The sequence below is a fragment of the Rhipicephalus microplus genome, chromosome 10, assembly GCF_043290135.1.
Source record: "Rhipicephalus microplus isolate Deutch F79 chromosome 10, USDA_Rmic, whole genome shotgun sequence".
In the NCBI taxonomy this organism is placed as follows: Eukaryota; Metazoa; Arthropoda; class Arachnida; order Ixodida; family Ixodidae; genus Rhipicephalus; species Rhipicephalus microplus.
This window is the reverse complement of record NC_134709.1, coordinates 44,915,558-44,940,313: the sequence shown is the minus strand read 5'-3', so window position 1 is coordinate 44,940,313 and position 24,756 is coordinate 44,915,558. Positions and strand designations below refer to the sequence as shown.

Below are 24,756 nucleotides of genomic sequence, written 5' to 3'. Positions count from 1 at the left end.
AAGGCGAAAAACTGGTACCACCCTAGAGCCGATACACACATTGGACTTCTGTATCAACAGGCTTCTTCCCATGCTAGAAAGGTGGCCTCAAAGTAAAAGCTCAGTAGCCCTGGGAAAGCCTCAACAGAAACCAGAATGCAGTTGACAAAAGCTTATTAATCACTGTTTCTGGTGATGCAGCATTTAAAAATTTTATTAATTGCTTATGTGGGAGTCATTAGAATAAATATTCCGTACTCTGACTAAAAACTTCACAAGGTCCCCAAATAAGCTATTCATTCAAGTCTCTAGGGGCTTAAGCACCAGAGTGTGTCCTAATACATAATGGGTTGTTGCGTTTGCAGGTCTTTCGACGAGACGAATACGCCTGGCATTATCAGAATGTCCACAGGGACATACACTGTGGCCTCAACGGCTGGCTGGAGCACCGGTGTCCGTTGGCACAGTATGGCTGTACCTACTCGAGGAGGATGTTTCACCCGATATCGCCAGGATCTCAACTTGTCTTCAGTGAAGTGCTGGGAAGCTTTGGTGTTTCTTTTCCGTCATTGGTCACGGAAGCTAGGCCAATTGAAAATGGCGACACGAGCGAACGGTGAGTTGCGTAGAAGTTGAGGGCGGTTTGATTTCCCCAATTTTTCGAAATGATGCTTTGTTGTGGCGCTTTGTTGCGAAACGTTGCTTTGTTGAGAAAATGTTTTTGACTAACAAGATTGTGAAAAATTGTGTCTTGCTAATATGATTAGGAATGTTGGAACTTCCAATCACTGCAGCCACCAGGCCTGGGGCCAGGAATTTTTTTAATGGGGGGGGTGGGGTGAGTAGGTTCTCTTGCTGAAGGCCTTGACACTCCCTTCTATAAGAATTATGGGGGGGGGGGGGGCAGTAGAATTGAAAGTTACCTTTGTGGGCTTCTCAGATGCTTATGGCAACAATGCTTTCTGTTGTGTATACAGAAAAATGGTGCACTCCAAAATTGGTATAAATCGGTGGAGAGTATTCACTAATTCGAAGTTTATGCATCGTGCTAACGCAGTGGCTATGACATTAGTCTTGGTGACTGAATTTCAAGGTGGGGCGGGAAAGAAGAGTTGAAAGAGAAAAAAAAGTGTAGTTATGTTTAGGCATGTGTTAAACAACTGGGCAGATGAACCGAATTTTAAGTTCCCCGCTGCAGTATGCGTCTGGATCAAATTGTGTTTCTGGCACGCGAAACCCCACAGTTCAAGTTTCTGAAGCTTATAATCGTAACTAAAAAATTTTTGTACAAAACCAAGCCACTTGAACAACCAACAAACACTGAAGTTATACCAACTAGTTAAGTTTCTTGTTACACCAAAAAGTGCTGAGGCCAGGAAAAATTGGGACTATACTTCTAATAATGGCTAAGCTGTCAGAACAGGACTGTAGACTCCCTTTAAGAAGAACTCCAAGGGACCACGATCAATTGCTAATCTTATCAGCAGTCAATTTTCTCAGAAGTGCCCCCAAAAACCAAACGCTAACATGCCAAATACGCCCAAATACAACATATGTTGCTTGAAAGCTCTGAATGAAGTGTCCTTACGATAGAGAGGAAAGCAACAAGAAAATGCATTTGAAGCATTTATTTGGCTCAGCTTGATAAAAACTATGCGTTCAAGAAGAGTATTTAGACTAATATAATGAGTACTCAATTTGGCAAGTTCATAATAAGTCTTCTCAAGAATTAGTTGCTACGATTTTTTAACAATAAAACTGTAGCACGACCTTTTTTTGACGATTAGAAAGAGATAAAAAGGGAGAGACAAGCACAATTTTTCTTCAGAGAATGGAAAATTTATTCTTCTGGCTGTTCACCTTCTGAGAAGCTGTTTTACTGGCATTGCTATCACTTTTGGATATGCCTCAATTACATACCTCTACTTTGACAAAGCCAATATACGCAAGTTTCTTATGAAAGCCTGCAAGCTTTTCTTTAAGGTTCGGATATTTTTTTATTTTCAGCCCGCAGTAACTTTTTCTGAATGACATGCTGCTGATGATCTCCGTTTACATTACTCACCATCAGAAGCATTGGGCACATGAAAAAGACACAACGCAGCTATGTTTAGTGTGCAAAATTACCCTTTTTTGTCGTGCACTTTCATAATGAAAGTTGCACATCACAATCTGCTGCGTTTCACTGGGAACAGATACAACACGCACAGGCCCTATGCAGAACAGAAACTGACCACAGCATGTGCTCGCGCGCACTGTGTGACGGCGATGACAATGCATCTGACTCCCCTGAGGAGTGCTAATGCCGCATCTGTGGTTTCGGTTTCATGAGGTTATATTGCACAGACATTCTTTGTTCCCTTTCTCACTTACATTTGGCCTTTTTTCACCCCCCTTCCCTTGCATTTTCCCCTCTAGCCAAGCTCTTGTGATCTTCTGTCCTGCACTGTACTCCAGTTGGGGTACCGAAGAACGCGAAGAGAATACAAAAGCACAAATTCCTTTTGTTGCTTTCTTTGCTGATAAAGCCTCCCCTTTCTCCACCTACAGGGAAATACTACCAGCTTTGTGCGCTGACCTTTCTTTTCCGCATGTATCGCTTCCTCCCTTCACTTTGCAATTTGCTTTGGTTTGCTTTGAGTCGGTACCAGGAAGTTTTTTTGTTTTTATTTTGCTTTTTATTCTTTGCCTGAATGCCCCCATCAAGACTATAATGTTCATTGCGGAGAATCCTCGTCATTGTCGGTCGCAGCGATAGTTCGTCTTTACAGAAGAGGCCTGCTACGCGGTTTCGTCTTTGACAGATTTTTTTTTGCATTGAGTCTATGGGGAAACCAAAGAAACACTACCACATTGTTCGTCTTAAGCGAAAATTCGTCTTAACAGGGTTCGTCTTAACGGCAGTATACCATACTGTTGATTATAAACAAAAAATTGTGAGAGGAGACTCAAGAGGTAACTCGGATATGAATGTATTGTGAATCAGTACTATTGTGAATTTTTGAATGTAAGCAGCTTCACAGTTACGCAGTGTTGTGTCTAATTGTGTGCGCAGTTTCCCTTGTAGCAGTAAACTTCCGCTTCAAACGCCAGGTTTCTGCTCTAAATTGCAATTGTTGTTTCACTCAAAAAGCAGTTCTAAAAGCTTGCATGTTTCTCCCACCACTGGCAGTGAGGTGCTGAAAGCTGTCACACAATCGTCAGTGGAAGAAGTGAAGCCTAATGGGAAGGGTGATGCGCCTGAGGGGTGAGTGCTTTAGCAGGACATTCCATCACTCTCACTAACTGATGCAGTTTCAGCGGGCTGTGTATTCAGATTAAGTGAAGCATTTGGAATGGTATTGATGCTCATGTTTTTTATACAGTCGAATCTTATTATAGCAAACATCAAATTAACCATTTGATCATGTCTTCGAGAGTTGATCATAAGCTCAATGTTAAAGGAACTTTGTGTAAAATTAAGGGGAGGTGTGATTCGGAAAAAAAAGTATCGTATATCTGTAGTGTAGGGCAAGGAAAGTTTTGTTGTGGGTATGTAGGCTTCTATGCCGATTTGAAATATGTAATTAATTTTATAGTAAGTTGCGCAGTTTTAGTTTTATGCCATGACCATGTGTAATGTGTTCGTCTTGAACAAACTTTTCATGCCACTAAACATCTATGGTTCTCGGCTGCAAAGGGTGCCGCAAGCAGGTCTCCGTGAACGATCAGTGACAACACGGCCCAATCGCTTGAGGAAGGGCAAACTCCGCTCGCGGTGACTTCTAGAGGTACAGGTCCGCATAGTCGACCACGTAGCACCGCTCTTCAGCCTAGCGTTCGGAAGGGGCACCGAAAAGTAAGCGTTTGCCGTGGGCGTAGGGCACTGTTGGCATGTCCGGGCAAGCTCTAAACAACGAAAGCTGACGGACGCAAAGAAATGCGTGCTCACCCTTCATTGACCAAAGAGGTTTCTCTGACTCCCGACACACACTCGCGAAACATCCCAAGAGACTCTAGCTCAGCGCCACCATCGACATCTGGGTCAAAGGGGTCAACGTAACTCCCGCTCCCCCAGCGCCCAAGGACCGCAGAGGAGGGGAGAATATGTTAGGACAGCGAACGAAAAAGCCCGCACAATAGTGGGGGGCTAGCCTCAATTCCCACAGTACATGTATTTTCGACCTTTATGTAACAGAGTAACAGTGTGAGACAACCTTTTATAACGAATTTTCGTAACTAACAATCTAGGAATTATGCCCCAGATTTTGTCATGTTGACAGGATGATGCTTTATCGGCGCGGTTGCCCTGCGGCCCATGAAGCACAAAACGGGGGCGGCGTGAAGCGGTGGTGGCGCCCACAATGCGCTCGTGGCACCGGCGACTCCCAGACGAGACCAAGCGCATGGTGTGCCAAAAGTGGGCAGGCGGGCCTGAGTTCCTTGAGCCTGCGTTGCCTACGTCGGTGCATGCGCCCATGTGCCCTCTCCCTCCCATCAAACCAAAAACCAAAATAAGAAAATGACTTTTGCATTAGCAGTGCCACTCTTCGATTGCTGTAGAAGTCTCTAAGTGAAACAGGTGGTGTCAATTTGCACTTTTACATATTTAGTTGGCGTCATATATGGGGCCGCCCTGCATATGAAGTGCACTTTACCAAATAGCTTTCTGCAGTATCCAAGTCTGTCGCTCTTCATTTTCAACTCTGTGCGCACGTGCAAGGGTTCGCTGCGCGCGCATGGAGTGGCCCCCATCGACGTTAAGCTTTGTTTTTTTTTTATGCGGACAACCGTGTCCTTACTACCGAGCAGATGCCAGATTAGGCCCTGACAGAAACTATTTGACTCCACTGTGACAATGATGGTTCTTTGGAGGTTGGTTCATCACACGCTTTGCTGCCTACTGCTGCGCGTTGAATTCGCGGGATCGTACCCTTCATGATTAGCCGATTAGCTCTGGCAACCCAATGACGTGTTGAATGCAATAGCAACAAATTGTAATATTATAGGAAGTGAGGCTGGCAGCCAACTCTTTTGGATCCAATATCGCGGCACTCCTAGAAAACACTGGTATAAGCAAATGCGGCACTCCTGGGAGAAGTGGTCTTTACACACAGTCTCTTCATGTTGAAAGTACACTCATGCTTGCCGATATAGCATGCATGTGGCAGCGATCGCGACTGCGCCCTGAGAATCGAAGTTCACTAATACTACTCTGCCCTGTGCTTTTTTATGCTTCTTTAATAAAACGGGCGGTTTTCTTTCTGTTTGAGCATTCGATCGCTGTTCTAACATGCGGGGGGTGTTATCACATGCGCCCTCCAGGCGACAAAGATAGGCCGGTTCATTTGATCTCTGCTTCAGCAGTGCTCGCACGCTTTTACCGCTCGTAAATGTTAATATGCATGGGGGCAGGTTATCAATTTGGACTTGTTACGGAACATGTTGGCAACCGGGAAAACCCACTAAGTGTGTGTATATAGTTTCTATGGCAAGGTTAAGGCAGTTTTTTACCACTAAATGAGTGTTTTGGGTTAGCTCTCCCTTCAGTTCCCCTTGTGTTTAATTTGTGCATTTATTTTTCAAATTTTCTTATCTAACCTGCATATAACGAAATCCTCTTTATAACAATACAGTAGACTCCTGTTAAGCGAAGCTCTCTTAAATGAAATTGATGCTTAAATGGAACAACTGCCACTATTATGTTTGGTTTCGTAGATGAATAATATACCCCTGTCTAATTTTCAGTAAACAAAACTTCTGTTAAAGGAAACACATTCTCCTGATTACTTCAGGTTTCGTTTAAAAGGAGTCTACTGTATAATAAATTTTTCCAGAAATTTGTCACTTTGGTTGTATTCAGGTGTAACTGTACACCATTTACCACTGGCTTACTGTCAATAGACTCAAAATAATCATTCTTGAACAAAGCATGTACTTTTTTTCGACAAGTCATACATGATTTCCCTTAACATGGCATGTGGCTTGATCAATGGAGGGGTGGGTACACTGAAGCACATACAATTGGATAAAAGGGGCATTCCAAAATGTTTCTGGCTCCAGTTTCACCCTGAAGTAACAGGATCGAATGGCTGGTCCTGTCATGCCTGTGAATTCGGTTCCTATCGAAATGTGCACTGCCACTATCACTTTAGACAGAGAAACTCGAATCGCTGCCCTAGATGAGTAGTGGTGATGCTTGCGCCGTTAAAACATCACACGGCTTCATCGTCATAACAGTGTACATCTCACCAACCTTGCAAACTGACATCATGAACTTCTTCCTGCACAACTTTCATGCGATGTGCCTACATGATGTGCCGGTGCTAGTCACTGGAGACTTCGACGTTTATGTACTTCGACGTGAAAACCAGTGGCTTGTTGCGTTTCTCGATGCCGAACTTGGACTTCGCCTCCTGTCGAACCTCACTTAGTCAACTATTTACAACACCTGTTTAGATATTATGGTTACTGCATTATTGTCAATTCAAACACAGTCGACTGTGTTCACTACATTTTTCATGTTTCCTAATTCTCCGCGCCTTACTTTATACAACAGCCCAATGTGTTGCTATCGCATTCATTTCTTCAGCCTTATGCCGAAACTGTGACTTTTTTTTGTCACCCCCTGCCATTTCTGAATTTTAGACATTCATGTTGTGAGCACATATGCACACCTACGTTGTTTTAATGTGCGCTGATATCATGCTTGCAGGGCAAAATCTCGCCTGGCCAACGGACACTCGCATACTAGTTGCGCTTGTGAAGAAACTGGTGGTGCCATGAAGTCCCGTGGCAAAACATTGTTGGACTTGCCTTTCGAAGTGAGATCTTTTTCTTTTGTGAGGGACAACTTGCCTCTTTTCATGAGAGACAAATAGACTCTTTTCGTAGTCCACAAGTGCGCTTCCTGGTGCCGTGCATTTGCCTAACTTATGGCGGCAGCTGTCATGCTTCAAGTGGAGACAATATACTAGTTGCACACTCTGGGGCTTGTCTGTTATGCATACTTATATCAGGAGAGCCAAGCCTGCATTTCCCATGCCATAGTGAAAGCAAATTGGGCACTATTTGTAGAGCCCGCTGTTAGTAAAAGTGACTGTCATCAGTTGCGCTAACTGCTTTGCAGAAAAGCTACCTTTACAATTATTCAAAGAGTCTAATAGACTCTTTCCAGAATAGTAAAACTATCTTATGAAAAACTGGTAGCTATGAAAAGGGTCTGTTAGACTCTTTTGTGATGCAATAATTGATTGTGCCTAACAGTGACTTATTGCAATGTTAGTGCCTGCCCCCCCCCACCCCCCTTTCCTTTTTTTCCCTTAGAAAACTCTCGATAGGCACTCGTGATTGGCAATAAATCAAGTTGGTGACTGCGTGGCTTGTTTACTTCTGTTATGAACTGTGCATCTGCTGATTCAGGCAACTAGTCTACATCTCCTGTAATGTGGTACATTGGATGTAGTGTTGCTTAGCGAAACAAAATTGTGGGTTTGGCCATGGCAACCGCTTCTTTGTGTGGGCGGAACACACGTTTTCGTGTATCATGCATTAGATGCACATTTAAGAACACCAGGTGGTCAAAATTTCCCGGATCCTTCCACTGTGGCATCTCCCATAACCTACTGGGCAGTTTTAAGGCATCGAACTGCACAATTTAGTTCTTACCTTTTATTTCTTGGGGCTGGGTTCTCAGTGATTCGAATCGAAATACAGTGATTGCCTCATCGGGATGGGTGTGATGTAGTGCTTTTGCTTTATGTCACACACAAAGGAGTTTTGTATGAAGTGCCTTTTTTTTTGTTTCAGGTTCTGCAGTTCATTGCTGGCTTTCTGGATGCCTTCAGTTTGAATAACTTCTCCATGGTCTCAAAGCATTTGAGGGATGTCTCGTGTTCACTTCTGACTACCCGTGGAATGGTGGTGTTGAAATGGGAGAGGCTAGGAAAACGTTGCTGGAGTGTCTGCTCAGAGGTAAGCTTGTCTCTGCATGACTGGTGCTCCAAAAGATGTGCATACCGAACATGCTGCTTTGAAAGACACTAAAGATAACTTCATGCCCTGTATATGGGCTTCCAAAAATTTAAATCTGAGGCCTTTGCTTTTACATTTGTAGGCTTTAGTTTCCTGTGAGGTACGCAGGTAAGAAAACAAATTTGTAGTACGCTTGAGCTTGGCCTTCAAAAGCAGAACGCAGTAGGGTGATTGAGCCCTGGGCGCATTCGCCTTTTCAATCGCTAGCCTGGCTTCGATCGTCGTTTCATGCCTCAACTGTGTCGTAAAGAAACGAACAACTGCATGCACAACATTGTCTATGTATTTCAGGGTATCATGGAATGCCTACTGCAAGTACAGTTGTTACTGCCATAATTATTCCTTTTGCGATTCAGTGAATCACGATGCATTCGTAAGGCAATGCTCGAACATGTTTAAGTACGTTGGAATGGGTAAGCCTTCAAAACACCCACTCATTGTGCAGTTCACATGTTGTGATGCCTGGCCTGGTTCTTTGCTTCTGCCACGCACCATTGCTTGCCTTAATTAAGCAGATTCCTTCCACTACACGGTATTCATGTTGTGGTTTTTCTAAGTCAGTTTCGAGCAGTGACGTGGCCCTGTGGTAGGAAACCTGTTGCCCTGGAGATCACCTGGGTTCAATGCTCACTCAGACAAAAGTTTTTTATTTTTGTTTTGTTTGTAACTTTCTTCATTTTTTGGTCACGGACAAGACGATGAGTTTTCGCTCACAAGCAATGGCGCCGACACCAACACCCGAATTTCTGCGACACAAGCTCTTTACCACAATCACATTAAAAGAAGTCGCAGTATTGCTGCAAGGGTGAAGCAATGATTACAATAACAAAAAATTGATGTGCTATGCAAAGCAACACTAACAGCTAAAGACTTCAGCAGCTGACCTGGCATAGCTCATTAAGGTGCCGCTGCTGTAGCAAGCAAAGCGACCTTTGTGCTGTCTGTCACTTCGGTGTAAACTGAGCGATAAGAATACAACAGGTACAAAGATATGAGCAGTCTGCTAATCTGCATCGACCTAAAGTGCTCGCAACCACAATGAGCCACCTGAAATACATAGCTGCTGTCAGAGCCATGCTGCCCAAGATTTTTATGTTGGTGTTTACGTTGCCAACAAGTTGTTCTAGTTATTACAGTACAATGCAATTGTGTGTTTCCTGCACTCGTGGTTGTATATAGCAATTACTGACTGTCAGCAAGGTAATGGTGGCATTCCTTACAGTAACAAAAGCAACCATCCGACAATCTAAGCATGCTCAATTATTCAAACAGCTTTGCGACGCCTTGAATAGTCCCGCAAATTTTGCATAGGTGAATTGCGGAACGTCTGTTGACAGCTTCGAACTTCATTGGTGCTAATTTAGCCTGCAGCTCTGGAAAGGTCGCCGATGATGAATTGGTTTGATAGTGGTGAACAAAATACTTTGTACTGGACATCAGCATAGGAAGTGCTGCTTGTTGGTGCCTGAGGCATCCCTTGCGTGGTAATTCTTGATAACTTCACTGTACTTTTGAAAAGACCCTGTCGTCTTTGGTTCTTCACATAGAACAGCTGCAACGAAAGGGCCATGTGAAAGAGTGCCAAGGATGAGATAACCGTAGATAAAAACGAAACCGATTGAGTGAAAAGGTTCACTTGTTGTCAAGGGCAAGAGAATCAGTTTTACACGACATAGGGTGTGATTTTGGTGGCTAGTCATGTCTTATATGGGAGAACATGGCATATTTCTCCCCGCTCCCTCCCCCTTCGCTTCCAAGATTTGTAAATGGTGGTGCCCTGGCTTGCCATATTTACTCACGTAGTAAGGCGGGTTAGCACGAGTGAATGCTAGCTTAGTCATCGCTAACGTTGGCTGGCGTTGTGTAAGTAACGGCTAGAGGAGGCTAAATGTAGGCCATCCGGAGGCCTCCAGAGCCCTCCCGGGCAGCATCTATCATTATTATTATATCACTGTTTTACGACGTAAAACCCCACATAATATTATAACGTTGTTTTTATTTAGACTAAATTCTGCGAGGCTTTCATGTATACGTATTGTTGTGTGGTTGTGACTGTGAAGAAAGCTACAACTGGGCTGAAAAATAGCCAACTTGTTATTGGACGAACTTGGGCCCAGAAAAGTGAAAAACGAATGTACAAGCAATTCACTCTGTACATATGATAGTTGCGGAAACAGTCGGTGGCTGTCGAGAAAGATGATAAGCGGTTAACCCGTTACATTTAAACAGCTGGCATCGAAGATGCTAGCTTTATCCTTGGTGGCTGCGTACCGTTATAAGGCGGTTGGTGTTGTGCAGTGAAGTTTATTGTGGCGATCTATAATAATCGGGAATGTTTGACTTTCTGGCACGGTGCATGTATGTATGGCAGTGGTTGCGCGTTTAACTGTTTGCTCTCGTGAGAAGAGAAAAAGAAGCATGCATGGCATATGCAGCCCGAATTGGTTTTGTCTGAATTTACTTTTTTTGTCACACGTTAATCTATTCTGCAGTGCTGTTCATCCAGACAATGAACAATCTGGATTCTCCATGTAGAAGGGTCCCATATGACGAAAACTAATCTGGAGTCCCTCCCTACAGCAAGCTACCTAATCATACCGTGGTTTTGGCATGCTAAACCCATTATCAGGTGATAAGCTGGAAATTGGAAAAGCTGGCGACAAGGCTTAACGTACAGCGTGTCCGTGGTGTAGAAATGCACGAGCGTCTCAGAGAATGCTACGATCATCACGGCTATTGGAGGACTTCTGATCGTAAAGGAGGTTGGAGATAAACTGAAAATGATGGAAATTCCTTGAGCACAGGATGTCGCTGCTGCCAATGTTTTGACATATGGTGTTTTCTTGTTAAACTACTAATGGCTTCAGGAATGCCTCATGTCCAAGGTATTTTTCCTGACCTCAAGTTTTGTGGTTCCTCTGAACTTCTGCCTTGTTTAGCAACTTCTACTGTCTAAAGTAAAACTTTTTTTGTTTATGTGCACGCTGTGTTTTATAATGATCTGCATGTTTAAATGTGTTTTTGGTTCAATACATGTAACGGTGTCCGTTATAATGTGGTGATAGCTGCTTGTGCATATTCGAGGAAACTAGAATCTTTCAAACTACTGGTGTTACACCGACCTTTCCAACTGTTCTCACCATATTCTCATTACAAATTAATACGAACTGATGAGTGAAAAGTTCGAAGAAACTTGGTGATATCACTTTCTGTTGTGTGACAGAGCATCCTATGTATTATTTGGAGGTCGCAGGTTCCGTCTCTGCTCCTGGCAAGTTATCTTACTGTCCACTCTTCTCTCTTCACATTTACGCTATAATTACCTCATATAACATCCCCTATACTTTTCTTGGCATGATTGTCTGTTAGATCTCATTAATATTGTGTCTAATGAAGAAAACAAGCCCATAAGTGTACGCTTCTTTTCCTTATTCGTAGTGACATCAGTGCCAATAAAACGAAAAGGTAGCATGTAGGGGAGCTGATGAACAGACCTGATGCGGCAGCATAGTGACCCTGCCGTTTATTTTTCAGAGCTGGTACTTCAGCAATGGATTCAGTCCAATCACGAATTGGGTGCTGTCGGACGAGGAGCACATGTCCAATCACCTGAAGCGGTGCAGGTTTTTTGAGCCCAACATCAAGAAAAGGCCTACGGCCGTTTGCTTTGGCATCGGGAACTCTCGCCCAAAGACCATGATTGAGGTTGTTATGTAAATGCTGCCAACTTAAGCAGCACTAGCTTTTTTTGTGTTTGCTTGTTGGCATGTGAGGAATTGACGAAGGTGAACTTTGATTTGGGGGAAAAAAAAGGATGTTGCAGCCTAATACTCCACGACGTAGTGTGATCAGATGTCTTTCATTGGGCGCTGTTGCTTTTGCGTTTGGAGGGTAGGGTTGCACACTGCAGGTGCGTGGAGTGTCCCGTTGTCTTGCTTATTTTGCTCAGAACTGCAGATTTGAAGTGCATGCTCAGTTGCCCAATGGGATGAATTCGTTTTTTTTTTATCAGTAAAGTACTGTCGTTGGCGCAGGGATAGAATGGGGCTTTGACGGCATCACATACGATGCGCCGCTTGTGCAAGTTGAAGATTTGTCGTGAGTGCTTGGGGCGTAGCGGTAAATTTGGAGACCGAGAGGGAAACGAGAACGGAGTGTGGGAGGGGTTCTGGCAGTTTAGTAGGGCGGCGGTGTACTTGAAGTATGTGCACTCTGACCACCGCATTCAGAAACGCTTCTCGACTTGAACTTGAGTTGCCGCCGCCTTCGATGCAGCGCGCTTGAAACACATTTGTGCTGAATTGAAGGCGTAGGCGAGTCAAGTTCAAATCGGGGAGCTTTTCTCGATACGAGTGTAAGCCAAGTGGAAGTGTTCAGGGCGTTCTTGCATTGCTCAACAGTAATCGTCATCTGGACAGCTTGTGTTTCTATTCCTGAAAACTGTGTGCTCACTGCCTTCTTTTAAAGAGTGCTACGTCATACTTATAGACGCAGGCCGTTTATGACCGAAAAGTTTTGGGAGCATCTTGATAATGCGAGGAAGTTACTGAGCTGAATGATGGCTATTGTTTTGTGGCAGGAAGACTCTGGAATACACCTTTTGTCTTGGAGTGCAGAGGGCAGCTTGCTTGCGCATGTCATGCGGATCTAGGCGAGGTGGCAGCTTGTGAATGGTCGTAACTGCCGCAAATAATTTTGCATGCTTGTTTCGGTTTTTGCTAGGCCGAAGGGCATGTCATTGGAAACATCCTGTGAGGCAGTAAGTCAAGTTTTTGGCCTGTTGCTTCACGAAAGCTTAGAGTAGGTAGCGAAATATGACAATGGGCCAAGTGTGGCCAAGTGTGACCAAGTGTGCTAGCTAGCTTGCCTGTGCAGTACCTTTGTACGTGCCACAATATGGGCTGGAACACCGGCATGACTTGGGGAATCGAAGTTCTGAGTGGCCTGCTAAAAAGAAAGAGAGCAGGACTTTGTCTTTTCATGAGTTATTTATGAATTAAGAATGACTTTTTTCCATACTATACGGAAACAATATTTGTATAAGGACGATGTATTCCTTATAGGTGAAAATATGAACAGGCATAGAAATATTCATGCAGTGCAGTGCAAATGTTTCGGAGCATGCTCTCACTTTCAAACAACGCATTAGGCACGGTATATAGTTTTTGTCGATGCCACCATTTTTGCTTAAGAGACTCGGTGTGCAGGAAGGGACCCGAAAGGTGTCTTTTCAGCATGGAACCTTGCTTAAATTTTATTTTGTTGTTTTTTATAGGTGCAGTAGATTTTAAAATTTTGAAATGTTCAAAAAAAAAGAACCGGTGGAAGATTTTTGCCACGTGAAGTATGGCGATTTTTTTTCTTTGGCAGTCCAAGCATTTACCATGCGTGGTCTGCTGCAGTTTATTATCTGTGGTCCGAGTGAGACGAGTGGTCCCTCGTGTGAATCTTTCTTTATGTGCAAACATTTCCAGCTGAACAAGTTTGCGCCCCAAGGTGAAAAAGAGTCGTCCTTTGGCAGTGCATGTCAGCGTAGGAGTGTAGACGAATTTGGTGATGTCAGTTGTGCGATCTAGTGCACCGGGCTTGTGGTGTGCACCAGAGCGCATGTAAGCAGCGGAAGTTTAGCCGGCTTCGTCGATTGTGGCCCTTTGTCGGCCATACCAGGCTGGACGCGCCAGTTCTCGTCCGACTGTGGATTTTCTTGCGGTTTCCGCTCCGCAGTTCAGTACCAGCAGGTTTACAACCAATGGTCGGTTGCAGTGGTGTTTGCCGACGAAGGGAGAGCTTGTGGTGCGAGATTTTCGGCGTTTGGTCGCTCTGTGCTTGCCACTCGAAAATTTCAGGGTCTTTCATATTGTCGAGGCAAATTCAAGTGACCCCCTTGTAGGGTAGAAAAGAGCACATTTGGTAACTGCACTGCGCAGTGGTTGTCTTCGCCAATAATCTGCATTTGCCATCTGCTTAGACACTCGCAACACATTTTCTTTTTTGAACCTAAACTGACTGCACATGTGTCCTTTTCGACTGATGCAGCACCCTTTGAAACAACATGTGATGTTGAAAAGGTGCCAGCTATATTTCTAGATATTTTTGCACACGAAGCACAGAACTTCATTTTCATGCATGAGTAGCTGACTCAGTGCTTTGGTGAACAATATTTTATTTTCACAGCTAAACCTTTAACTTGTAGCACGAGAATTGCAACCAAACGTAATCATTAATTTTTTTCATGGCCAAGTCTTGTCAGTTAAGAATTTAAGATGAAGTTATTTCAAAAGATATGGCATTTTGTAATTTTGTGCTCTGGTTACGCATTTCTGTACATAATTTATGACGTTAAATATGTTTCGTTGGCGTGTCATGATTGGGTTGTAAAAGTTGCGGACGCCTGAAAGGAGATTTCCTGTGTTTAAGAGGTGGGATGTGTGTAGCGTTATTCCTTCTATGTTTGTTGCCTATTTATTCTGTTTTTGTTTTCTTGCCATGGGTATGTGCTTTGTAAGCAAGCCGTCAAAAGGCTTGCAAACCATTTTGGCTTTCTCTGATTGACGTGATTTTCTCGAGGATGGCTGGTGTCGATGTCTTAGGAAGATGGTGTCTGTCTCTAGAAGCAAACAGCCTTGACACCTGCTTGTGGGTGTCATCTTGCGCATTCCAGTCAGTCCTCTTGAATATAATATGCTAGCCTTAGTGCTCACATATGTATTCATTTAGTATTGCATTTGTGCAAGATTTATGTTGGCAACACTGCTGGAGGGTGTTATTTAAGCCCCTTGGATCGATGTGCTGTAAGTGGCATTAGCTTATGAGAGAAAAACTAGCATGAACACATTTAGACTTTAGTGACATCCGGTCTGCTACATTTCATTACACTCAAACCTCATTGTAAAGAAGTTGCACCTTACGCAAAAATTAGTTTGTTATATCCGAAAGTTCGTTATAGAGGTTTATTCTTAACACTATATGTATCGCTAGACTATTTTTCATTTACTTCATCATAACTGGTATTTCGTTATACGTGGGTTCGTTATGTCGAGGTATGAGTGTACATGTTTATGCTGTTTCAGATTTGCTTCACGGTAAGCAGTAATTTGTTGCATCTGGTGATTTTGTCCATTCATTATATCAAGGTATGTGTGAGCATGTCTCTAGGAACAGCAACATTGTTGGCATCTTGTGACACTTTCAATTAACCGTAATGCAGTTGCATCACAGGTGTCCCAGTACTTTATTGATCAAGATTACCTTGGCAGTGGCAGTTGTTGCTGACGCAATATGCAGCTCAAAAGTGTAATGTCGCTTCATCTCAACGCGGTCACATTGTCACAGGGTGCTGCAAGCTGTGGTTCTACATATTTCAGTATTTCGGCACCTATATATGCTGGTAATCATTCTATGCTAACGCTCACTGTATCAAAGCTCACACTTCGGCGCTACTTTTGAACTTTCGATACGTGACAGTTTTATGAGCTCGCCATTAGTCCTTTCAGGACTTCTCATCTTGCATACCGTGCCAGTTTTTGAACATGCTATGCCAGTTTTTGAGAGGCCGACAGTTGCTGCTTTCTGTGAGGCATTGATTTACAGCGCCGCAGACGTTGCGATTTCAAAGCGTACCTAGAGACGTTGACGGCCTTATTGAATGCGACATGGGCTCGTGCTGGCATAGCGTTTTAGGATTGCGTGTGCCCGGCATTTGCGAGAATCTCTGCGTCGCGTTGCGCATCCTCCAGTCCACATATCTCTGAGATGAGTGAAAATGAGCATCTATTTTGTTTCCAAGCTGTCGTGTCTGTTTGTGGGGCTGCATCCAATGCGTACATTCATCAGTAGTGATGTAAATGATGAAAGTGTAAAGAGGCAGCATAGTGATCAGCATACTTAAGAAAAAAAAACAGGTAGATTACATTGATTTTTGCAAAAATCATCTGCTGCCAATACCAGTAGATATGCACACTCTGTGTACAGGAGGAAATTGCCAAAGCCCTTTGCAGCATTGCTGAACCTTATGAGGCTTGACATACTTACCTAGAATCTCTTGGCAGCTCAGGGTTTTTTTTTGCAGAAACCTGAAAGCCATGTTATTAAGTGTGTTTCTTCTTCCAACTTCCTTACTGTCTTTTTGCATTGATGTGTGTTACACTTGTCTTATTTTTTCCTGATGGCCATGTTGTCTTCCTTCTAAACGCTTCGCACTCACTGTATTACAGTTGTATTTCCCCCTCATAGTTTCAATGCCATGCATCAAGGCATGACAAGCAGCAAACATTACATGTAAATTTGAGCACCTTCTGCTTTTGCATGAATGCTCTGATTTTCAATTCTAGCTTTGATGCTACACTGTTCTGAATTTCGAAGGGGCTCTTTTTTTTTCTCTGTGGGCTTGAATAAGATGCTGGCAAGATTATGCCAATACGTTTTTTCTTGTATTTTGTCGAGTGTTTGCAAGGTCACCAGCTGAAGCATGCTTTTAGTTTGATCTTGCTTTTCCATACCTACCTGCTGCATTTCTTATCAATGGCCCCCGAAAACTGTTTCTATGTGTTCCAGTACATTGTAATGTCACATGTCGTGGAACAGCGAAGCTTGGCCAACCATCTTTACAAATACACTAACAACACCTGCTCTTTCCAAATGCTCGGGAAAGGTAAAGCATCATCAACTCTATCCCCACGTTGATGGTCCGTCAGCACCACTTTCACCATTTTTACATCAGGACAATGTTTGGAAGTAAAGAGTTGTCATGGAATTTCATCTTTAGGGCAGCCGTCTTGTAACACTGCGAAGTAGCCTGTGGTACTCTAGCGGGCTGCAGGGATTTATCCCACTAACTTTGCGGTGTGTAGCTAGTGATCTGCTGAAAATGCGCTAATGCACTAAAGGTGTGGGGAAAACTTTACAGTGCCAAAGCATGTGTAAGGCATTTTTCTCAATCCATTTCTGTGTGCCTTAACCTTAAGGCCTAGATAAAAAAAGAATGAGATTGCAGAGTTGGTAGGTTAGGTGTAGCATTGGCTTTATGGTGTTCAACTACAGTGGTAGATTATAGTCTTTAGGTGAGGACACTAGCAAGATGTGATTGACGAGCTAAAGTATTAATGCCGTGCACCCCTCAGTCCGGTTACGGCAACAGATATCAGCAGGGCGATGCAACTTCAAGGCAAGAAGGTGCTGCCTTTGGAACCAGCACGTCATGGGAGATATGAATTTCCTAGTCAGCCATGGTGGCTCTGGAATGCTGGCGACTGAAGCTGGGAAGGTTTACAGTGTTTATCGCAACCAAAAAACGCAGCTTGTGCCTATCTCTAGCACGGTGGCCAACCACATGGCTTGCTGTAGCAATGGTACATAAAAAGTATTGTCTCGAAGTCACATCATTCTTAAAATAGATAGTACTTGCTGCTGGTCACCAGACCATCATATGTGCGCCGTTGTTTTTTTATCTTGTCTAGTGCTCATTGCAGACAAACTAAGAAATAAGAAATGTTCGTATTAGAATAGCGCAGAGACGAATCACAAGGCGAATCCATTATGAACACTAGCCAACCAGCCCAAGTCTCTCTTTTGCCAACAAATGTCCCCACCTAAAGAGTATACTATATCTTGCACCATGAGTTATATACAGTTAGAACACCCAGTCGCATGAACTAGTGTGTTATTCAATTAGAATGCCTTTCGGACATGTCTCCCAGTGCTGTTATTAGCATTGGGGCCTCTTTCTCACTGAACACAAAAACTGCGTGGTGTTGTCATAGCCCAAAATGAGCGCTTTGAGTGCTGTCCTTTATTGGTGACCACTTGAAGCCATTCTTCAGCCAGGGTAGTGGTGCTATCACCAAGGGGCGTTAAACAACCGCATCTGAACTAGGCACTGCGACCAAAGATGTATCTAATGCAGTTCCCACATTTATCTGCTACCTGATATCTTGGACAGTGTACATTCCTCGGTATACAAAGAAAGAGGTTGGAAGTGATCCAGAGTTGTTCTGCTTGCGATACGTGTACTAAATCAAAAAATGTCTTTCTCTACAAAGCCTGCTTTTGCCAAGACATCTAGAGATGTGCTTCGGAAATGTATTTTTAAAAGGATCTGTGTCTGTGTAGCCTCAACCTTTGTTCCAGCATGCTGGAGGGACTGACGATTGATATCTAAATATGCTTTCTAGTGGAACATTTATTGCTTGGGTTAGCTATTTTGCTGTTTCTTCTGCAAAGGTTGTGTGCGTTATCATAGCAGACTTTTTCAGTGGCAAGTTTGGTTAGAGCTGGGATAACAAGCCATTTTTAATCAGTGATCGAAAGTTGGACAGCACTAGAGAGATATAGCTGGACAGTACACTGTTCGCATTAGAAAATGTAGCTTCTACAATAGCCAGTAAAGAATATGTGCATGTTTTCTTTTGAAAATTTTCTAAATTACGTTTTTTTTTTAGTTTTTACTTTTGTGTAGAAAGTTGCACAGTATCTTTTAGGTACCGAAAACTTCATAGGCACTTGGAGGAAGTGCAGAAGGCGCTGTCGAAGTAAACTTGAACATTAACGTGACACCTCTGGTGGTTACTGAGGAGTTACAGAAGGGAAATGGAGTGCAAACATAAATGGGACATACAAGCTTATGTGCCAGGCAAAGGAAAAATGTTACCATGGGTAGAGCTTGGAATGGTGCTCAGTTGAACACTCCGATTGGCAAGGTACCAGTGGCTTCCTGTGCAAATTAATTTAAATATGAATAAGCTTTTGCAATGATAGTGATATGTTTCTTTGCTTTAACAATGCAAAATATTTAATGAGAACTATACCGTGTGTGTGTATATGTAAAGCCCACAGGGTGTAGATACTGTGACAGTGTTTTATCATGGCATATTTCCTCTTGCTTTGTGCGACCTATAGTGCTTTATTCAAAGTACGTACTTGTGTATCTGTTAATAATTGAATAAATAAGTAGTTAGTTGGGGTAACATCTTTTTGGTTGCACTACACAGTGATCAGTTGTCGGTCCCTCCAAGCTGTGCTCAACAAACGCATGCAATCCCAATCTTCGTTGTAACTTGCAATCCACTGTAGTGCAGATTGCATGGGGCGCATTAGCTGCCACAGACTGCGTTTCGATTCCCAAGTTCCCGGTGTCTTTATCTTTGTGCTTTCATTCTCGAGTGAGGAGATGTGTTTCCGTAGTGGTGTGAGTGTTGTGTTGTTTGCGTGTCACAGCGTTGCTGCTCTTTGTGATAACATTTAATCCTGCAAGGAGGATAGTCATGTAAATGGTGAAGTTGTTGCCTCCTGACGTAACGTGTCGCGTTGTGATGTCATTACTCTTGTTTGCAACTCGAGTCGTCAAACTGACATTGCTTCTGTGTGCTTTATTGTTGGTGGGAGAGAGCAGTTCATTGTGATTGTTAATTATATTTTTATAGAAGGCTTTTTGAGATTCTCACTTCCAGTTTTTGTGACAAAGAAAAAAAAAGATGACTTGCAGTATGTTGTTTGTGCTGCGTGTATGTGTGTCTGATGTAGCTCTGTATAACATGTAACAATGGCTGTGGCTGTTATAATATAATTGTAGACTGTTCATCTTCGAAACTTCCTAAGTGCAGCAGAACAGTAGGTACATAATGTTAAGAAGGTTGAACGCAATCTGTCCGACAGAGCGCCCTCTTGGTGAACATAATAGCTAAGGTGTCCTCCGGTGTGAGATTACTGGGTGCGCTCTTTACATTATAACGCCAGAGATGGTGTGTGAGAGCTCTGACCTGAAATGGATTATAGCAAAGTGACATACTGAAAGCCATAGCGGTGGCAGTTTTGTTGGGTGCAGGTCAGATAAGTTTTTGCCATCTGCACAAACTGATCAGTATATTGCAGAATTGTCAAACTTTGACCACACATGGTTGCTAAATGCATACGTGTACATGTGTGTCTGGCCTCGCATTATTGTGGAAATGGAGGGAAAAGAAAGTCAAAAGTGTCAGTTGCAACATCTCCATCAACTGGTAGAGATGTTCCCTGAGACAAAGAATTGCAAGGGTTTCCCAAGAACTGCTCGTGCAGTGTGGTACTTATCGTAGCAGCAGCAACTGCTTACATCACAAATGTAAACAGTAGCTGTTACTCCCGTTTGTAAAGTTCTTTGAGCTCATCATCGTTGATGAAGAACTGCAGCGGCTTGTTTGTCAGTAGTACCAGGCTGACAAAGAGTGGGTAAGGTGATGCAGGTCGCAGAAGTGACCCATCAGATGACAGCATGCTTGCATTCTTGTACCTGAAAGTTGTTTTTCTTTAATTGCTGTAAAGTTAAGCTTTGAAGGTGCCGTGCTCTAGTGAGGTGAAGCTTATGGTGTTGGAAGCCTGGCAACTTGCCCGCCCATTAGGACAAGAATTTGCAATGTTCCTCATTTTATGTCTTTTGTTGCACTTGGTAAGTTTTGACGACAAAAGCATGCCAACTTGGCCATTCATTCATCTTGCTGATACTCTGCGGCTGTCTTTTTTCAACCATACCATCAGCTTGCTGTTGTACTGTTGGCGCCATTGCTGGCTTCTACCAACAGCACTGCTTGGGAAAGTATCAGTTGTTAGAACTACCCGTAGCTCAGTGTATTTTTTCACTGGTGGCTAAGGCACACCATTTAGGCAGTAGTTGGGTGATTGGGTGTGGATAAAATAATCCGTAAAGCAGAGCATTTGCCTCTGTGGTTTTGCGTCACTGCGTAACCTTACTTATGCTCTTAGTTTTCAGTAAAGCCAACTGTAAAGGCTCCTAATCATGCGAGGGCATGGCTTGTACATGTGTAACATTTAGGGGCTTTTCTCATTGCAGATGTTAAACTTGATGCTTCTACTTTTACGAAGCTCCACTTTTCCACTTTTGCTTCCACTTTTCCGTAAACCTCAATTGTGTCATGTCCCTCAAAGACAGGTGTGCACAGCGAGTTATGTACAGGAGTCTGAGAAGTACTTTTTTGGCAGCTGCGTACGAAATGGTAGAAATTTCTTGTCACCTTAAAAAAGACATCCAGCTTTATGCCATTCAAGAAAATGTTGCTGGCATTGAGGAGAAAATGCAGTCACTAGGAATTTTCTTGGCCAGCTTCTTGAAGCATATAAGGCCCCAACATTCCGTATGTGTTGTAAAAATATGATTGACTCTATGCTCATGCTCATAAAATAGGCTGGAATATACTTGGATATCCCTGTGGTTCTGGATACTAGCAGTGCTTTTGGTAGCCAGCAGCAGCGACATCCGTCATGATGATGCAAGTGGCCAGTATTGCATGCAGTAAAGTTCTTGCTTCAGAATACGGCAGTGATCACTTGATCGAAACGACTGTTTCCAGTCACATATCTACAATGTAAGTTTAGCAGTGATGTTTGTATGTCTTGCTGTAATATGGACAGCCTCCGTTGAAAGAACTGTGTGTGCGTGTTTTAGCATGTTTAGTTGCCGGTGTGGGTTTTTTTTTGTAATTTCTTCTCTTGATGGTGCTGGTATTCTATAGAAGATGTGTTGGACTAATGCAGCTTGTGAAGGTTCTTATTTTCCTGCTTTTGAGTGGCTCAATGTCACACGAGTGCTCAATGAAACACAATGCTCTGTTCATACGTACTTTTTTGCAGGTATCTTAGCGCGTGTTTTTTCGTTCCTGATCTTACGTTATTTTCTGGATTAAGGGCTTGAAAGCCCTCTACCTTGGTATTGGCACTGCCATTGACGACCTGCGAACATGCTCAGCAAGGAGTAAAATGATATCTGAACTTCATTCGGTCTACACATGCTCACGTTACTTAGGTTTAACTGTTCTGTCTCAGTTTAGTTAGATCCTGTCTGGATACTCTTTAATATGTGGATTGATGAGCAAAAGTTTTCTTTTTTTCGTATTGTATGCCAGGCATTGTTGCGGGATTGGTTACGTTATGAAAAATGCGGGGATGTTTTTCTTCATGCTGCACGATTACTGGAGTTCACGTGCACATCTGTCGTCTCTCTGGAACTATATTTCTCGGAAGCAATGATGGTGTGAATGTAACATCACATCCCCAAAACTGCTGCTGTTGATAGTGGCGCTTCTACCCAATCCACCTTTATGGCAGTGCAACGATGCATGCGCCCTTCCACTGGCGTGAAAGTCACGTAACGATGTGGTAGGGTTTCCGCGCGATTCCCGATCTCGGAGGCTTCTGTTTTGACGAGTCCTGTTGTCCTGGGTCACCCCACAGAGCGCCGCTTCCGCTCTCATACCGAAATGGCAGATTATGATTGACATTACACCGAAATAACTGTTCCAGAGGAAAACAGACTCGTAGTACAGGTTCTGTTGTGTTCCTCGCGTATGGAGCGCGCAGTTTTGAAATAAGTGAACCTCTGTTTTGTGATGTGACTGTTTTGTTGTAATGCCTTTCCAATGCATGTTTGTAAAGTGGAAAAGAAAATCCCGATCAATGTTTAACTGCTTGTGTCTTGTCTTCTTGTTGGGCAAATAGGTTGTCTAGTGTCGTGACACATATGGAGCACGACGTGTGTGCACTACACTGTCTGTCTCTGGGGTCTGCCTGGGGATGTATGTGTGTGTGTGTGCGTGTTTGTGCTTGCATTGCATATTGAAGGTTTCAAATGCTTGGAGCGATATGCAATGTTAGCAGGAACGATGTTACACCTCAATATAACGAACTCTGTAAAATTGGCAATTTTTATCGCTACGTGGAAACAGCTTTAAAGGGACACTAAAGAGGAACAGCGACTTGGTTTAGATTAAAAAACTGCACTCTGAGAACTGTAATCTCATATGTTTCCTTATTGTAAGTTCATTATTGGTTCACCCTACACTAGTGGGAAGGGGAAAGGTCTTAACGAGCTGCTTCTGGGTATTCAACACTAAGGAAAGTGGTAAAGAAATGTGAATAACTCGCTGCTTTGGCTACTGTACACTAGGGAAAAAGAAGGGTAGGTGCAAATAACGAGCTGCTTCTGGGTACCCTCCAGACGAAAAGGGAAAGAAAGGTATGAATAAGGAGCTCTTACTGGGTGCCCGACACTATAGGGTGAACGGTTAACAAAGTTGTCGTAAAGGTGGGAATAACTAGGTCTTTCTGGGTACCCAACACTACGAGGAAAGGTGTGAATAACGAGCTACTGCTGTGTACTCTGCTCTAGGGAAAACGGGGAAAAAAATGGAGAATAACGAGCTGCTTGTGACTGCCGTACATTAAAGGGAAAGGTGGAGGTGCGAATAACGACCCACCTCTTGGTACCCTAGATTAGGGTGAGTGCAGAAGAAAGGTGCGATTAGCGAGTTGCTTTATGGTTAGCTTACACTAGGAGAAGGGGAAAGAAAGATTTGAACAAGGCGATGCTTTTAGGTACCAGAGGAAAGGCAAAAGTGTGAGCTACGAGAGTTGTCTGGTTACCTTGCGCTAAGGGTGATGGAAGAGAAGTTTGGGATAACAAGGTGTTGCTTCTTCTGGCTACCTTAGCAAATTTTCAAAGGCACCTCACATTTCTGAGGGTTGTCAGTAAAATTTGATTATGTCAACCAAGTGTAAGCAAATGTTTATTTCTAATCGTTTCAACTGGGGGGGCGAACTTTCATGAGAATTCATTTTTATGGTCCAGCTTTCAAATTTGGATCACAACATTGAGATATTTCTTTTGTAAGTTTCCCTTGTTCTGCAGTGTTTTTTTTGTAAGTTTTCTTATTTCCTAATTTGTAACTCACAAAGGCGTGTGCACGAGGGAGGGGGAGAAGAGGGGCGCAGTCTGTTCCATCATCATCAGCAGTGTGACCATGTCCACTGCTGGACAAAAGCTTCTCCCATGCTCCGCCAGTCAACTCGGTCCTGTGCTTGCTGCTGCCACTTCATGCCTACAACCTTCCTAACCTCGTCCGCTCACCGACTCCCCCTCTCCCGCTTGCCTTAGCTTGGAATCCAGTCGGCGATCCTTATGATGACCAGCTGTTATCTTGCCTTCGCGCTACGTGCCATGCCCATGACCATTTCTTTTTGATTTCGACTATGCTGTCCGTAACACCCGATTGTTCCCTGACCCACTCTGATCTCTTCTTGTTTCTTAGGGTTACACCTATCATTTTCTTTTCTATTGCCCACTGCGTCGTCCTCAACTTAAGTTGAACCGTCTTTGTAATCCTCCAGGCTTCTACTTCGTAGGTAAGTACCGGTAATATGCAGCTGTTATATACTTTCCTCTTGAGGGATAGTGCCCCGCCGCGGTGGTCTAGTGGCTAAGGTACTCGGTGGTGGTGGTAAACATTAATTAAGAAAAGCACAGCGAGTTGCGGCTGTTGACCCGCAGGTCGCGGGATCGAACCCTGACTGCGGCGGCTGCATTTCCGATACTAGGCCCGTGTGTTCAGATTTGGGTGCACGTTAAAGAACCCCAGGAGGTCGAACTTTCCGGAGCCCTCCACTACCGCGTCTCTCATAATCATATGGTGGTTTTGGGACGTTAAACCCCACATATAAATCTTGAGGGATAGGGGCAATCTACCAGTAATAATTCGAGAATTCTTGCCGAATATGCTCCACCCCAGTCTTCTAGTTACTTCAATCTCGTGGTTCTTCTCTGCTGTTACTACCTGTCCTAAAAAGTAGACGTACACTTTTACAACTTCAAGTGTACTGCCACCTATCATGAAGTGCTGTTCTCTTCCGAAGTGGTTGTACATTAGTTTTCTGCAGATTAATTTGAAGACTCACCTTTTGGCTTTTCTTGTCTAATTCAGTAATCATGGATTGCAATTCGTCCCT

At 43.5% G+C, this 24,756-nt stretch overlaps 1 protein-coding gene across 4 annotated transcripts in view; it reads left to right on the top strand.

Annotated features, from left to right (window-relative positions):
- Positions 1 to 22,439, top strand: part of LOC119181153 (F-box only protein 30-like) — a 28,197-nt gene extending 5,758 nt beyond the window's left edge. For 2 of the 4 annotated variants that reach the window (XM_037432338.2, XM_075875584.1), the window contains exons 5-9: positions 345 to 595; positions 3,152 to 3,226; positions 6,674 to 6,782; positions 7,768 to 7,932; positions 11,527 to 22,439. In XM_037432338.2, coding sequence (XP_037288235.2) covers positions 345 to 595; positions 3,152 to 3,226; positions 6,674 to 6,782; positions 7,768 to 7,932; positions 11,527 to 11,709 — 783 coding nt within the window. In that variant the 3' untranslated portion in view covers positions 11,710 to 22,439. Of the gene's footprint in view, positions 1 to 344; positions 596 to 3,151; positions 3,227 to 6,673; positions 6,783 to 7,767; positions 7,933 to 10,484; positions 11,504 to 11,526 lie in introns of those variants that run through there. The other 2 variants (XM_075875586.1, XM_075875585.1) reach the window with 2 other exon arrangements.
- Positions 22,440 to 24,756: the final 2,317 nt, after the last annotated feature.